Below are 16,287 nucleotides of genomic sequence, written 5' to 3'. Positions count from 1 at the left end.
AGGGTGGGGGGTGATGAATTCTCTAGGCCACAGGTGCAATTTGAGCCAACAACGCCACTGATTGGAGCAGCCACACTACGAAAAAACGTCAGTCTCTATCACATGCGTCCTTAGTCTGTGACCTACAGATAGGGCCACTGGTCTTCCCTCTTCTCAAAGTGGAAGGGCTGTGGCTTTTTTTTTTTTTTCTTGCTCTAAACTTTTGCAAGCAGGTGCATTTTTATATGCTGCATTTGAAAGACTGAGTAAAGCTGAAACACCAACAAAGTCGTCTGCAATTTCGCCTTGGCCACAAGACGGAAAATCTTCACAATGCTGCATTTGTGGATTGCATTTATTTTGCCCTTAGCACAGGATTGAGCCATTGCAGTGAGCAAATACGATCAGTTAAGCTAAGCAGGCATCCATGATGGCAGTAAAAAAGGTTTGCAAGAATCTTGCATAATGGCTGTCTCCCCAGGTACCCTGTTCAGCTCTAATAGATGTGCGCGGCAAAAAAGAGAAAGAAAAGGTTGCCTGTTTTGTACTGTGGAATGCACGGAGAAAGCACCATAAGCTCATCATGAAAAAACCACCAACAATACAGCCTGTGGAAACAAAAATTTGCACCATGGTGTAACGGAAGCAAAGTTATCTTCAGTTAAAGTTGTAGTTAGCATTTATAAAACATTTTTTTTTACACTATTGTGGTACTCAACTTGTGCAACAGGAACCCAACAATAGTAAAGCATATTCATGTTTTTTTTTTTTAACTTTTTTTTTTACAATTAGAGTGAAGGAGCAAATAGCCCAGAGCGAAAGCCAATTTTAACAATTTGCGGTCAAGGTCCACGTTTGAGCAAGTACTTTGTATGGCAGCTATGCAATTCAAACAGTCCTGGATGGATTAGTTATGTGAATGCCAGTGTGTTTGTCGGTACACATACTCCGACAGGACACACTTAGACATCAAACATGCTGTGTGTTAGCTGATCTACATTCCAGCACATGCACACGTTTACATTGCCCGTCTAAACCAAAAGTTGCATACGATGAAAATTGTAGCCTAAATGATCACATTTGTCTGAAGAATACACAATTCATAAACAAATGAAAGGGGAATACAGTATAAAAAGACAAGACTTTGTGGCACAATAGCGTATGCACTCGACTACTCAGCGTGAGCGTTGATAAGTGGTATCGTTTAGCCTAAGAGAAGATTAGAACAAGTTTCGAAAAATGTAACAAAGATTATGTAAACGTGCTTTTAGCCACAACAAGCACACATCAACAGACACTTCATAAAGCCTAACAGCAGTATAATGAGGCCACGACTTCACTATACACAACCAAAAATGCGACAACTGAAAATGCATCACACAACCTCTACCGTGCTGGTTTGGACAAAAATGAAGGCAAAGGAGCACAAGAGTAGAAAGGTTTATTGCTCAAAGATGCTACCCGCCTTTGCTTGAGCTGCACTGCAGTAAAAAGTTGACTTCATTTTCAGTAATCTCTGTTTGCTGCTCGAAGTAATCAAGACACGAACCCAACTTGTCATCCCATTCCTGAAAAAGTAAAACGACCAGTGGGTAAACACAGAAGTGGTGAATATATTAAACAGGATAATCTACTGTGAAAGCCGCCGCAAGCTGCTGCGACCATACTCTCGAACAGGGAACAAGAAATCCAAGATTAAAGTACAATCTGTTGCTTAGTTTAGGCTCGGAAAGCAGGGATCTGTGCTTTGTTTCATACCCTTTAGCCCAATGCTCCGATAAACACGACAGAACTTAGAGATTCAGCGTTTTTGGGCTTTTTGTGCTTATGCATAAAAGAAGCCTTTGGTTCTTCGTCTATCACACAAGCGCTCAGACTAACATCCACCTCTGCCCTCAAAAACCCAACAAGAAGACAGGATGATTGTCTCTCCCCCCTATCACAGCTGCGGGTCCTATAGCGAAACCACAAGTTAAGACTGCACTGGAAGTTCACGATATGTTTTTCAGGGTTCTGCGAAATGAAAACATACAAGGTGAGAAAATATATTACCTGAAGTTATAACAAATCAGATAAGTTAGAGCGGGAACTGCTTTCGCAACAGTACCAACCGGGAGGTATCAACAGGTGTTCTGCCGCATATCATACCATACTAGCAAAAAGGCCAGTTTCATTCATTTTTCCACGTGTGCAGTGAACAAACCTCACCTCCAGCTTCCTGAAGCGACCCGTCTCAGAAGCTGCTTTGGCATCGAGAGTGCCCTGGTGTTTCGCACTTAGGAGTGCACTCCCGAACTGAAGGGCCAACTCCATTTGTCTGGAAATAAGCACGCGGAATTAAAGATGCAAATTATCAAGGTTTCACCTCGACCTGCTTTTAAAAGCGAACGCTTTCTTAGTGGGACCGACAGAGTCTTGTCAAAACACAAATGCATTTCCCCATAGACTGGTTGGTCGACCGAAAAGCTCTGATAAGATCTCTGGACTCACGAAGCATGCGTGAAACCAGGCTTCCATGGGGTCATAACGGTTACTTGAACATCACAAAAAAAAAGTAGCGATTCTAGATAAGACAACACGCGCATTGATCATGAAGGAGGAGTACAATAGTGTACCTTTATCTCACAACCCACCTATCAGTATACATTTAGATCATGTGTAGAAGCATTTACTCAATGCGCGAAAAATTGTCGCATAGGTTCCTTCTTCGTCTGCGATTTGGGGCTTTGCAGGTTTGATGATTGACTGAACACACTTTCAACGAAGGTTTTGATGCGCTTTTGATATCGGAAAGCTTTCACATTTCGCTCAGCTTTCTCTAGGAAGGGGTAGTGAATTCTCTTCACAGTGGTAGCCATTTTCTTTAGCAGACGGCCACGACACCAGGTTTTTGCGCAATGGGTCATTCAAGGCTGCTTTTGCCTTAAAAATATCGCAATTCATAAGAGTTGGAAAAATAGGAGAGCTCAGATTATGCTTTGTGAATCAGAGCATCTTTCAAGTTTATTTAAAGGAACACTGAGTTTTGTGGTAGCATACCACCACTGCAATGCAAATAGAGACAACAATGTGGTGTAGGCTTACCTCCCCTCCCTATATCTGCCACTTTCTGTAAATACTTACTCGTGCCGCCTGGCATCGATGTTTAGTTTGACGAGACCCGCAGTTGCTGCAGTGTTTTTCCACAGAACCGCCCTGTCTGTGGTATCTTGCGTGGCTTGCTTGGCAAACTTTTCTAAACACGAAAAAAAAAAAAAAAAAAAGAAAAGTCAAGATAAGGTGAAAAATGCCTCGGGGCACTTAACGGGGCCATGCAGACAAAACACAAGTTTCGTTCATCCGAAAGATTGCCTCGTCAGAATCATACAGACACCACTTTTAACGTAAACTTCGCTCAAATAATACCTGTGCTATATGAGCGTTTGAAAGGACATTTCAGTCGAATAGCCTTCGAAATTTCAAATGTTGTTCGAACTGAAAGGAGTTCCACGGATCTATACATGACAATTCTCAAAGACAGTTGATTATTTCTACATTTGCCCGCCATTGCCATTGCTACTGGTGTTGCTACTGCTACCCTGTTTTGTTCTTGACAAAAATTTAAACTTACAGGTAAAGTTGTAAAAAAAAAAAGAAAAAGAAAACAATTCTTAGTGGCCAAATTGAGAACAATCTACAAGCACACACAAAACATGCCCTAACGGCCGGTTTTTTTTTTCTTTTTTGGCATCTCCGGTTTTTGAAAGCACCAAGTTACATTGTAATCATAGAGCGAGTGACAGAAAACAAAAACAAGTGAAAAATGATGAAGACTGTGCACTTAAAACACCAAGTTTTGCTCGTAACCATCGATCGAGCGCCCACACCCTTGCACATGCCCCCCTCTCATGATCCAAGTACTTCGCGTACTATGCCAAAAAAGTTCAAATTGGCATATTGTATGCCAAGGTTGCACCTGGATCATGACGCACAGCATAATTTTAATATGTTCTGATATTTAATGTGCACTAAATTGTACACACAGGCATTTGTTTTTCACCTCAGCATGCCAGAGGGGAAAAGCACAATAAAACTGGCTTGTGTTGTCAGTGAGGGCCGACAACGTGCTGCAGAGGCCTTTGCTTAGCTGGCTCGATTCTTTTTCCCAGACCATACTCAGCGAGTTTTCTATTAAGGTTCTTCTTCAACAGCTGTCCCTGTGTTTACTAGGTGTGCCCCAGGGTTGCGTCCTTGGTCTTAACTTGTTCAACATTTCCGTCAACAGCAGTACAGATAACTTGGTCTCAACTCCTAGTTTGTATGCCAGCCATACCTGCCTGCTCCAACCTTGCCACTCCCCTGTCAGTTACACCAATTTTCAAGCTGACCTAGGACGTCATCTCCATTGAACACATCTGTGCTATCTCCCCATCAGCGCAGATAAATGCTTGCCAGTTACCTTCCCTAGTTCATGTAGTTCAGCCTTTTCTCTCCCAACACGTTCCAAGCTTTTGCATCATGTTATAAGCAGAGCCAACACGGCAGTTGTGTTCGGAATCGAGCTTGACTTTGTGGGGATCGCGACTTTCACGCGAACCCCTTTCTGGCTAGCTTCCCATCGCGGCCGGCGTGCACACGCGCCTCGCTCACGCGACGGGAACCATACGGGAGGGCGCCAGCGACCGGACGGTTTGTTGTCGCCCTGGTGGAGGCGTTGACCCTTTTCCCCTCTGCCTTACCCGAGAACCAGTTCTTCCTCGATACTAGCGCCACCAAAAGGCGAGGTGTGGTGGGTTGTCGGATGACGTGAGGACACTCTCTTGTCTTGGGGATCGGGTAGCGCGCGGACGTTTCGGCGCGCTGGTCCTGACCTGGGGAACGCGCCACAAAGGGTGCGTCCGGACGAGCTATGAGACTGCACCCGCGCTCGCACTGCTCCGCTATGCCATCGGTGAGTCGAACCATCTCCATCTTTAGCGTTGTTTAATGCCTCGCTCACAGTGTTACCGTTATGGCCTACGATCAGTCTGTATGCAGTGTATTTGATTTGCACTTTGCAATAAATGCTGCCATTGATGTTTTGCCCTCACCGCCTCCTGCCTTTGTCTGCCTTCGCAAACAACGGACCGGTCCGCAGTCGGCGCTCGCAAGGCATGTTTGCTGAGCGCGGATGGCTGCGGGGTGGGAAATCACTAGTGTGTGAAATGTTGAATCCCACAACTTTCAACTGAACTTTGCCATGCCCGTTAACTGTACTTTGACCAAGTCCTGCTGCCTGCTGGGGTTTGTGACACACACAACAACTAGAATGTTGGCAAGTGCATTTCGATCCCACGCTCCCATGTCACTGCCCCGTATAAGGCACCTAATCTTTTCAGCACTCAGCGCTGTTCAGTGTACACCTTTTAATGCCACACTACACCTAAGAGAAAGCTACTCTCCCAAGTTGAAATTTCCACCATCAACCTGCTCCGGCGTGCCTTGTGGCAACCTACCGATTCAAGAGCACAAACTGTGCTCCACAATGTGCCCTGTGGCCGCTAGGCGCTGCCCTACGTTTTGTGCTTGAACCAATTAAAAAACAACTCAGAGGTGATCTAAGCACTCCTTGTCCAACTTAACGCTGCAGGGTGCTCTGCTCTGCATAAAGCTCGGTACGCGGCATGGCAAAATTAAACTGGTTTCACTACAGAACTCTCCGCTTTTCCGAGTGGCTCTGCGCGTGCCCACACAGTGCTCTTCTTGGTGTTTAATTCCCTAGCATGTGCTATGGAGCACGTTGCAGACAATGGCAGGGTAGGACAACATCGCTTGTCCATCCAATAAGATATTTCATGCTTGCGCACTAAAACAGGTCGGCTTCAGCCAGCAAATCTATGACGCCAGCACCCACCAGAACTTTCCCGCCCGGTGACGGCGATGAACAGATATAACAACGCGAACGGTTGATGAGGACTTACAAATGTACACAACACGAGCCCTGACTCAGAGTTAAATGAACGGATAAAACCCATACACACAGTGTGATTTCGCGCAGGTGTAATAGGTACAATAGTACTACTGCCAGTCATTTCGTACTATAAAGCCCCTCCTACGAATGTGAAAGCAGCTACGCGCGAAAACATGGCCAATCCCCCTCAGCAGGTATGTTCAATTACCCAAAAGGATAAAAACTGATTGATTGTAGGGTTTAACCAGCCCACGCAACGCAGGCGATGAGGCGCGCCGCAGTGGAGGGCTCCGGATTAATTTCGAACACCTGGGGATCTTTAATGTGCGCCGAAATCTCGAACACAAGGGCGTTTTTGCTTTTCGCCTCCATCAGAAAAGCGGCCGCCGCGGCCGGGAATCGAGCCCGCATCCTCGTGCTCAGCAGCGGGTCAAAAGGAGAAAAACAACTAGAACTAATCAGGGCCTGCGTGTCTATGTAAAGGTATTCGACAACGTTGCCCAACAACACAAGTTCCGCTCAACGCACTACGCAGTACAGAGCACGTTATAACTCCGAAGCAACTCCGAACATTAAAGGACCCAGGCTGGGCCCCCAAGCTTCTTGGTACAGGCACACTGTTTTCTGCGGCTCTTGCAGGTTTAATCCACCTCAAAATACACGCTAAAAAGGTGTTACTATAATTAGAAAGCAAGGCAGAGGGGACCTTACCGAGCTGCCCAGCCTGCAAGAAGTTGAAGTTCGGTTGCGGCTCAGCGCTTTCGTCTCTTATTGCCCGCATCTGCAAAAGAATGCGACAATAAAGTAAGCGAAGCCAGGAAGCCCAAACTGTTCAGCGACCTTTTTCGTCTCCTTGTCGAGCTCAGCATATTCAGTCACAGCAGATACAAAACGCCGCTGTTCGGCAACTTTTCTGGCCACTTCCTCGAAGTCAAAACGGCTTTTGTCTCTACGAGGGACTTCCGTCTTATTGCGTATCTTATTCTTTGTTCCACGAACATGGCAACCTGCCGCAAAGTTCATTACTAAAGGAAATGAAGCGAGCTAATTCTGTGAATACGCCGAGAGGCCGGGATCACCATCAAAAAGTGCGCGCGTTGGCAGCGCCCTCTGCAAAAATAAATGAGTTAAAATTCCCATTGTGCACAGAGTTCCATACTAAAAACGTGAAACTCTACGATATTATGCCAAGTTTAGCAAGAATTAGCCTTAAAAACGTACTTGTTTTATTTTCTTAACAAAATAATAGTTTCTAGACAATCGGACGGCGAAAATTATAAAAGATATCTTTCTTGGTTTCCGTTTCTTCGTCTTCTGCCGCAAATTATTTTGGTCAGACTGACTGGCGCATGACATATGTCACAGCTTACCAAAATTCAACTGCTCACCCTGTCTCGCGCCTGCACCTGTTCTAGTCACGTGCCGTCACTTTCACCAACGGCGCGATCTGATGCAGGCGGCGTACGCACTAGAGTACACCTTTTGTTCCACCGCTGGAAATGGGCTGAGGTGGAGCTGTGGAAATGCAGTTGCCTCTTTCTCTGTAAACCCAGTCGCTAAAATCTCGGCGCAGCAGAGTGTAGAGGACGAAAACGCTAGGTCTAGAAGTGGCGAGGAGGCGAAGTGGATCCGAGGAGCACATGAGGGGAGCGCGCGCCGCGGCGCAGATGTTCGGGTGGGGAGATCCCCCCCTCGGGGATTGGTTGCGCCTAGTGATGACGTAAGCTCTGACGTGCAGTGTTGATAAAGACGGCGTGTGCTCGGCGGTATCAGTGTCAAATCTATACCGATAAGATGAGTAGACTTGAGAAAAGCTAGTGAAGCGTACACCACAAGCTCCACTGTTTCCTCAGTCTTTGCATCTCAATCGCGGAGGTGACTGAATTTTGTTTACTCTTTACAGCGGCCATTGTACCCGGCGCAGCTACATCAACGCCAGTTTTTCGCACACTGAAGAAGCGAGCCTTTTGCCTTGAAATTCTCGTATTATTCAATCAGTTTATATACTTCCGAGGTACTCTTCGAACATAACAGGAAGTACTAGGCAGTCTGATTGAGTTGTTCGTGGATTAGTCCCAATGATAATACGACATCAATACGTAGTCCAATTTAATGCCTTTATGAGACGAGCATGCATGTGGATGTGTGGCCCTTAATCCCTCAAGCTCTCGTTGCTTTGCTAAAACATAAGCTGTTTTTCATCTTGATCACAAATGACTGCATAGTTTTTAATTTGGGCCAGTTCATTGTAAAAGCTACACTCGATTTCAGATTGCCTGCAGTACTAAGCCGCGTCACACAGAAACTTCTCAAATTCAGAATCAATTTAGTTGCAATTATAAAAAAAGAATGCCATCTACAAGCGTCTACCTCGAACCAATTGTTTCACAACTGCTATAAAATCTACACAAGCCTTAGCCTGTCACACTCTTTCCATAGTTGAGAGAGAAAGCAAAGGAGTCACAAAGTTTCATTAGATTTGACTTAACAGCGCTTAGGCTGCTGCAATGGGTTCTTTTCCGTAAAAACAAAAAAAATTACCAAACTTTTTCTCTCTGCCTTGGTTGTCACAATACTATACCTATCTGAGCTTTTGGCAGCCCAACACAAGACCATCACGACAATAACTCTGCAAGCTTTACAATCTTCTATCTGAGCTTTTGGCAGCCTAACACAAGACCATCACGACAATAACTCTGCAAGCTTTACAATCTTCACTTTTTCTCACCATTCCATGATACCTGGCCAATTGGGACTGGTAGGGAACAAAGTAGCTCGTGCCCGCGAGCTCCATTTCCGGGCTTCCCTTGACAACGTACCCAAGCCTGCCATTTCCTCCTCCCACACAGCCCTCACACACCCCAGTTCAGCACCACCATTGCACACTCCCTCTTTCTCGCTGATCTTCACGAACCATGGCGCCTCCTTTTGAAGAAGCCTTCAAACTATTTACAATCACAATTTTACACACCTTTGACAAACTTGTTACAACCCTTTCACTCTTAAACATTACTCCTACTGCTTAAACCCACGCCCCTTCATGCAGTATGAAATCTTCACCTTCGACTAACACACCTCCATCTTTCTATCCATTTCAATCGCCTTCACCCTAACCACCTTAACCCTCCCCCTGGCTTAAAGCAGCCAACAGAGCACAGGGTCTGCTTGGCCAAACATCCATAGAACGCAGAAATTTAATTACGTGATTATCGTCCACTCACAGAAGACAGCAATGCAACAATTACTTTTCCCGCAGGTATATATTTTATGCCACAAACAAGTACCCTGGCTGCTCCGCCATTCTCGCTCACAAACTGAAAGTACATTTTCTTTCATTAAGCCTTTATTCATCAAGGTAAAACAGCGCCAAACGGCTTCACACTGCACTTGCAGGTGCAGCAATAAGACACCAAAAAAAGGCAGTTGATCCTCGAAGGAACTTGCTCAGCCCGTGTCATTTTTCGTAAAACGTAAATAACGCAATCGTGTACAGTAGGTGGATAAATCAGAGTATCACATTACAAGTCTCTCGATGTATCAAATGCAAGAACGGAAGCCTTGTTTTTTATTAACACATCTCCTTTCCTGTGAACTGCGTGGGCTCTACTCAGCTTTGATTCTCTCAGCTCGTGAAATTTTTGTTCCCAAGTTTGACGTAAAGCTATCATCAGCTCACTCGCACAACGATGTGCCGATAAAAACTGAACACTGAACAAGCGATTCCCTCCCCTTGGCCCACTTAAAAGCTGCCTGACCCCTTTGAGTTTATTTTACACATCTGTACCGATCAGAGTTCAGGTGAATGCAGGTTCTACGTTATTAATTTATGACCACGAAAAGGCAACCGTTCAAGTTGCTAGGAATGACAAGTGACGCGATCGAAAATTAGTTCAACAGACATTACAAACTATAAAAGGTCCCCTGTTTGCTGAACGTTCCCGCCGCAGCATGTACACTGCACTGAAAGCTCAATGCACACAACCCACACAAGCACACACGCATGCTAGCACGCGCACAAATAAAGCTTTTATAGCACACCTGTGCTCTCATCTGTGTCCAAAGCAAAATTCCCAATGCAAGATGACGTTTTACAATCAAACTTTAATGATACATGCACATCTCGCAGTAACAGTACAAGTCAGTCAGGTAAAAAAACGACAAACATGAAATTGAGGGTTAAATACAATGTCCGCATTATTCTTTCCGGACACCTGTGATTAAAATATTACAAATAAAAGTGGGCACGCGCCACCCACCTGAATTTTTATACATTTTATACATTGTTATGATTTTTGGATCATGGCCGTTCAAAGCAAAGGTTTGTTTGAACCGGCCCCGCAAGACCAAGTGAGGCCAAAGCTTGCTTTTGCTTCCTTTGCTGCACTGTCTTAGTTGAGACTGTGGGCATTTACGTCGAGTCTATACTGCAGAAGTCCACTGAGCACAAACTCCACCGACACGACGGGAACGCCGTTCTTCTTGGCCTGCGTGCAGGCCTTCAGGTCTTCTTTGCAGGAGACGATCACAGTCGACCCGCCGGTAGCTCGCGTGGGCATCTTTGCCAGGTACTGAGACGGGGTAAAAAACAGATTTCACCATTAATTGCCAATAAAAAAAAAAAAAAAAAAAAAAATCGCCGAAGCATATGCATACTACAGGCTTTCCTGCTCAATTTAATCCAATCACCATACAATTTAATCCCCACGCCAGCAAATTTAATCCAAGCGCAATCTAATTTAATCTAGGTGCCAGCAAATTTAATTCAAGTTGCCAACCAATTTAATATGGTTGCCAACCAAATTAATCCAGCTGTCAGAAGGCTGTTCAGGAGTGTTTTGTGCGAAATTAGGCGCAACTTTGTAGACTTTGTTGAGCGTTTTGTGGTGAAAACATGGTGTTCCTTAATCCGCGATGCGGAAAATATGTTATGCACATATCTTATTGGACATTCATCAACACGCGCAGACCAAGAGAGCGGTCTTGTTCGATCTGATGGCGTCTTGTGCCGATCACCTGCTCGCATATTGCTACGCAAGCAGACGATACTTGACGCGAGCAGGCAATATTTCAGACTCAAGCAGACATTATGATTTGGAAATACAAAAAAGGCGTTCATTTACTGAAAATCAGAATGCAAACGGCACTTAAATAATGTTTCTATCGAAGGAACTTTTGAAGGCATTGTTATGCAACGAACAGACGACATTTTCGACGCAAGTTATTGACGGTGCTCTCGCATACGATCAGCTCACAGCATGCGGCACCAACGAATCAAAACGGTCCGCTCTCTTAGCCTGCGCATGTTTGTAAATGTCCATTGGACTGTGTGCGCACAACATAGTTTGCTCATCGTGGATCAAGAAACACTGTTTTCATTACACCACTCTCAACAAAGTCCGCAAAGCTGCGCCTAATTTCGCACAAAACATTCCTGAACAACCTTCCGATGGCTGGATTAAATTCGCCGGCCCCTGGATGAAATTAGATGGTGAGTGGATTAAATTTTCTGGCGTCTGGGTTAAATTGTATGGCAACTGGATTAAATTGAGCGGGAAAAACTGTAGCTTGGCCTTTGCAAGTGCACCACTACAAAGGACGGACCTACAAAGGCTAAGAGAGCGGACCGTTTTGATTCGTTGGTGCCGCATGCTGCGAGCTGATCGTCTGCGAGAGCGCCGTCGATAACTTGCGTCAGAAATATCGTCTGTTCGTTGCATAACAATGCCTTCAAAAGTTCCTTTGATAGAAACATTATTTAAATGCCATTTGCATTCTGATTTTCAGTAAATGAACGCTTTTTTTTGTATTTCCAAATCAATGTCTGCTCGAGTCGGAAATATCGCCTGCTCGCGTAAAGTATCGTCTGCTTGCGTAGGAAAGACGAGGCCTGTCTGTGTGTGCGTAAAAGCGGGCACACCGCACTGAGCCCAGTGTGGCGGCTGTCGGTGTAGTGAAGGATTGGTAAACCTTTGAAGCACCAGGAGATGCGGCGACACAATGAAGTTGTGGAGAGGAGGTGGGGGCACAGTGAGCCAGGTTCCAGATAACGTGGCCTCATCTCCGCGTTTGCGCAGCACATCGCCTTTATTGTCGCGCCATAGTTCCACATCGATGTTCAACGTCGATGAACAGCAGCGACGCTTTCCCCCATTTGCATAAGTGTGTAAACAGCGTAAACGACGTCAAGCTCAACGTGCATTCGCTGGCCCCAAAGAGGTGGCTAAACCAATCGAAAAAGAAAGATAACAAAGAATAACCAAGCAGTGCTACTCCCACTCAAGCACTACCTCTCGCTTTCACCTCAGTCCAAGAGACTTCAGACCTTACCCACCTGTCGTAAGGCCTTGCGCCTTCGTTTCCTTCTGAACTCTTGTGCTACTCAGGTTCAATTCCCATTACCAAACGCACATTTCAGTTTCGTGCATGTTTAGTTATCTGCATTGTTTATACATTTACACGTCAGACATCTGTAGACGCTTTCATCCACAGACCCAGTGGAGAAGAGCATCAACTCACCTTGCCACCAGCGCAGCTCACTATTTCTGAAAGGCAAGAGGCACAGGCGGGGTCAGTGGGAGCAAGTAACGGGAGGACAGCACCGTCAACGCTCTCAAAGTTTCAAAATACCTTTCAAATCAGCGGGCGAGGGCAGGACGCGGCCAGTTGCGTGGATGCTCCAGCCCTGAAGCACGCCACCACTCGAAGACGCCTGCCTCAAGGTCTCGTCGAGCACAAACTTGAGGGCCTTTTCGGCCTTGGCGTCCTTGAGGAGGTACGGCGTATGCTCTGCGGGGAAGAACAGGCTGCACTATGAAGGCTGCCAAGCCCTCAGGTTGCAAGCGGGAATTCAAATTCGAATGTTGAGGGTTTAACGTGCCGAAGCAACACTTCGGCTACGAGGTGTGGCGCAGTGGACAAGTTTTGACCACCTGGAGATCTTTAATGTGCGCCAAAAGCTTGACACACGAGTGCTTTTCACTTTCAGTTCCCGTCATAAAGACAGCTACTGCGGCCGGGATTGAGGGATCGAACCCCTGCCCTTGGGTTCGGCAGCACAACGCCTCGGCCACTCGGCCACCGCGGAAGGAGTGGTTGCAAGCGGGGAGAAAGAAAAGTCAGAGCCGTGGTTCTCCAATCACAGAAGCGGTAAAAGAGTGAGCAAACAATGACGAACGCCGTAGCAAAAAGTTACAATGCCCGCAAAACTGGAATATACTGGCTTAACTCTTGGAGAACTCGACAATGATGCAACCTCTTTTTTGTTATGACGAAACTGGAGCTGAGTGAAGCAGTTTTTAGTGAAAATCATCTGGATCCCTGCTATTATGAGGCACAAATGTAAGACATTCAAAATATAAAAAAAAGTTTGATATGTAGGTTTTACAGCAATTTAAGGCGTTCAAAGTACAAGAAATGTTTGATGTGTAGGTTTTACAGTAATTTAGGCATCACAAAGTTTCGTTAAGGTACACCGGAATATCAGTAGCAACATGTGGGAACGTTGCACGAGCTAAAGTGTGCTGGGGAAGCCAATATCCAGCACTGAAAGTTCCGTCAGCACCGCACGAAAAGCAGGGGGGAAGAAGCGGGACTAGAACCGACCAACGAAAGTCTTGGCTTCCTGGCACTTCTTGATCCAGGCGATGTCCACGATTGGCGTTCCCTTGCCGATGCAGCAGAGGGACTTCACCGTTCTTCGGAACTGTTAACGGCACCAGCGGGCGACAAAAATGGCAAAAAAGAATAGTACCACCCTTTAGCAAAAACACAGACAGGAAATGAAGCGACATCAAATGAGGCATCTAAATGAAAGTGCAGGCAGTAGCGGAAAACATCCCTTCTGCTAGCGCCATGCGATGAACTGTCGGGATTATTTTTAGCAAGCAAAGAGCGCGCAACATTTCAACCACCCTGAGCATGTAAGCGAATGAGCAAGAGAACTACAATGCAAAGTTATAACACACTCTTGCAATATTTTCCCATTCTGCGCACACTTTCTGCAACCACAAAAATTATGTGAAGATTGCCCCCATTACCCACAAGAAGGCCCACAGTGTATAATCCACTTTACTTCATTGTGCTGCAAAGACTTGTTCATCTATTCTGTTAGTTGAACTGTCGAATATTACCTGTACAGTGAAACTAGTTAACTAACGAGTACACTCAAAAGCTGTACGATAGTAAGCATGCGAGCATGTGCCGCTCAATACATGTACAGCGCTCTGGTGAGAGGCTGGTGCGCAACCGCAGTTGGCGTGTTTAGCAGGCGCACTCCCTGAAAGCGCTTTATCGTGCACCTGCCTGCTGCATTAGTTTCACCCCAGCATCTGAAAATATGAAGACGTAAGGATAATGCATTCTTATCGCCTAATCAGGCAGCGAAACTCAAAACGTTTGTAAATGTACGCAGAAATTTGTGCCTGAAGAAAAGCCCTTAGCTGCACGTGTATTTTCTGGAATCGTTTCCACACATCTGGAGTAGCTATAACAGCAGACAACAGCACAATCTATCGTTGTCAGGGAGTGGATCCACCAAATGTACTAACAACGAAAGTTCACCCACCCATCGCTGGACCGCTCCGCATGTACTGTGCGCACTCCCGTGTTTACAGTCATAAAGCTTACGACTGTACCTTTGCACAACCCTAATGTCACTGACGCAAGTTTACTTCATCTAATTCTCCTTACACTCATAAAGCGTAGCCAATGCTCTTTTTTGATCCGAAGTGGAGTATACAAGTTTGGGAAAAACTAGTGTTCTGGATACTGGTATACAACTGGCCTGGGACTATTAGACAGATGGAGGCACAGAGAGTGAGCTAGCTATCCACAACCATAACTGTTTTTTTTTCTGTCGTTTTACCGTGATGTGGTATTGTGCGCGAAATAAATGTGACCTGCCTACCTTGTCCGTCACAAGGTGAGTGCACGTCGATGCCGTTGTGGCGATAGCACCACCAAGCCGCTTGACAATCTGCATCACAGGACAGGACCATGAAAATCAGTAAAGCACGATGACATTGTAGAAGCCAAGTATTAAAAATAGCAGTTCGTGCGAAGCTATCCCAGGGCTACGAGGCATGCTGTAGTGGAGGGCTCCGGATTAATTTTGACCACCTGGGTAAAACAATCTTGATTTTTAAGTAAACTCTGAAGCTTGTCAGTCTTGCTGCTTCCCCCCCCCCCCCCTTGATTTCAAATATCCCATTATTTTTTGAGTCAGTCAATTACTTCCCAAGATAAGTAGAGGTAATTAGCCATTTTTGGAGAAACCACAGAGAGAACACTGCGAGTCATAAAACTATCTTCCAATACTATGAGCGTAGCGGTTTTTTGATCCACTGCTTGGAACTAATTTCACAGTTCATTAAACGTGGTAGCACCAGTTGCAAGGAATAATTTCAAACGCCCATTTCAAACACCAAAGTTTAATGAGCTGTAAAATTAGTTCCCATCGGTGCATCAAAAAACCAATTCTCTTATTGCACTCACCAGGGTTCATAGTATTGGAAAATATAAAGATTACGGTTTTATGACCGCCACTGTTTTGTCTACTGTTTGACCAAAAATGGCTGATTATCTCTAATTATCTTGGGAACCAATTGAATGACTCAGAAAATAATGCCATATTTGAAATCAGGAGGAAAAAAGCAGCAAGACTGACAAGTTTCACAGAGTTTACTTAAAAATTAAAAGAAATTGTTTTACGAGCAGTGTCGCCCGTTAATGCGCACCGAAATCTCGACACACGGCCTTTTTGCTTTTTGTTTCCATCAGAAAAGCAGCCACTGAAGTTGGGATCGAATTCGTGCCCCTGGGCTCGGCAGCACAAAGCCTCAACCACTGAACAATCGTGGTCCACATAACGTCGAAATCAATCGCTACCAGAAACAGCTACGGCGTCACTTTCAGGGTCAAAGGGTTGAAGGTCAGTAAGGTGGCGTACCTCCTCTTCATTGGTGCACTCGATGCCCGTGAAAAGAATCTTGGGCTTGCGTTTCAGAGCCTTCTTGGCGCTCGGTGGCGACAGAACATCTCGCTCAGCAGGCTCAGCTTTCACTTTCGGTGGCGTGCCCAAAGCGACATCCTCCGCCAAGGCTGCCTTCCGCTTCCCTCGCTTGGGCGCCTCCTTAAAAAACAGGACGTAAAAGAATAATGACATGGAAAGGTTTTGTGATCGTACAGGCACATAGCAGGTGTACAGGACGGCAAGAGCCAGTACTGCTAGTATCGGTTCTGACCTCTAGCTTGTGGATCACCAAATAAGCAAATCTACTTCCTCAAAGTGAGGTGCTATTCTGATTGATTTATTGATTGATTGATTTTAGGGTTTAACAAGCCGACGCAACACAGGTGATGAGGCGCGCTGTATTGGAGGG

The 16,287-nt window shown here is 45.6% G+C and overlaps 2 protein-coding genes across 4 annotated transcripts in view; both read right to left on the bottom strand.

Moving 5' to 3' along the window:
- Positions 1-1,403: 1,403 nt before the first annotated feature.
- On the bottom strand, positions 1,404-7,007 carry LOC144159279 (uncharacterized). Its single transcript, XM_077690673.1, has 5 exons — positions 6,749-7,007; positions 6,620-6,689; positions 3,103-3,214; positions 2,188-2,296; positions 1,404-1,547 (listed from the first exon to the last, which is right to left on the bottom strand). Exons 1-5 carry the CDS (start codon positions 6,929-6,931, stop codon positions 1,437-1,439), a joined length of 585 nt encoding a protein of 194 aa, XP_077546799.1. The 5' UTR covers positions 6,932-7,007; the 3' UTR covers positions 1,404-1,436.
- Positions 7,008-9,229: 2,222 nt separating this feature from the next.
- The window catches only part of LOC144159278 (uncharacterized), a 31,967-nt gene continuing 24,909 nt past the window's right edge, over positions 9,230-16,287 (bottom strand). For 2 of the 3 annotated variants that reach the window (XM_077690671.1, XM_077690672.1), the window contains exons 9-14: positions 15,855-16,037; positions 14,814-14,882; positions 13,511-13,610; positions 12,536-12,694; positions 12,425-12,450; positions 9,230-10,476 (exon numbers count right to left, since the gene is read on the bottom strand). In XM_077690671.1, the coding sequence (XP_077546797.1) occupies positions 10,297-10,476; positions 12,425-12,450; positions 12,536-12,694; positions 13,511-13,610; positions 14,814-14,882; positions 15,855-16,037 (717 nt within the window). In that variant the 3' untranslated portion in view covers positions 9,230-10,296. The remainder of the gene's footprint in view (positions 10,477-12,424; positions 12,451-12,535; positions 12,695-13,510; positions 13,611-14,813; positions 14,883-15,854; positions 16,038-16,287) is intronic. The other variant, XR_013320271.1, reaches the window with a different exon arrangement.

The sequence above is a fragment of the Haemaphysalis longicornis genome, unplaced genomic scaffold, assembly GCF_048455015.1.
Source record: "Haemaphysalis longicornis isolate Haplotype H1 unplaced genomic scaffold, Haemaphysalis longicornis Haplotype H1 scaffold_10, whole genome shotgun sequence".
NCBI lineage: Eukaryota > Metazoa > Arthropoda > Arachnida > Ixodida > Ixodidae > Haemaphysalis > Haemaphysalis longicornis.
The sequence above is the reverse complement of the archived record's forward strand: the minus strand, read 5'-3'. Positions and strand labels throughout refer to the sequence as shown.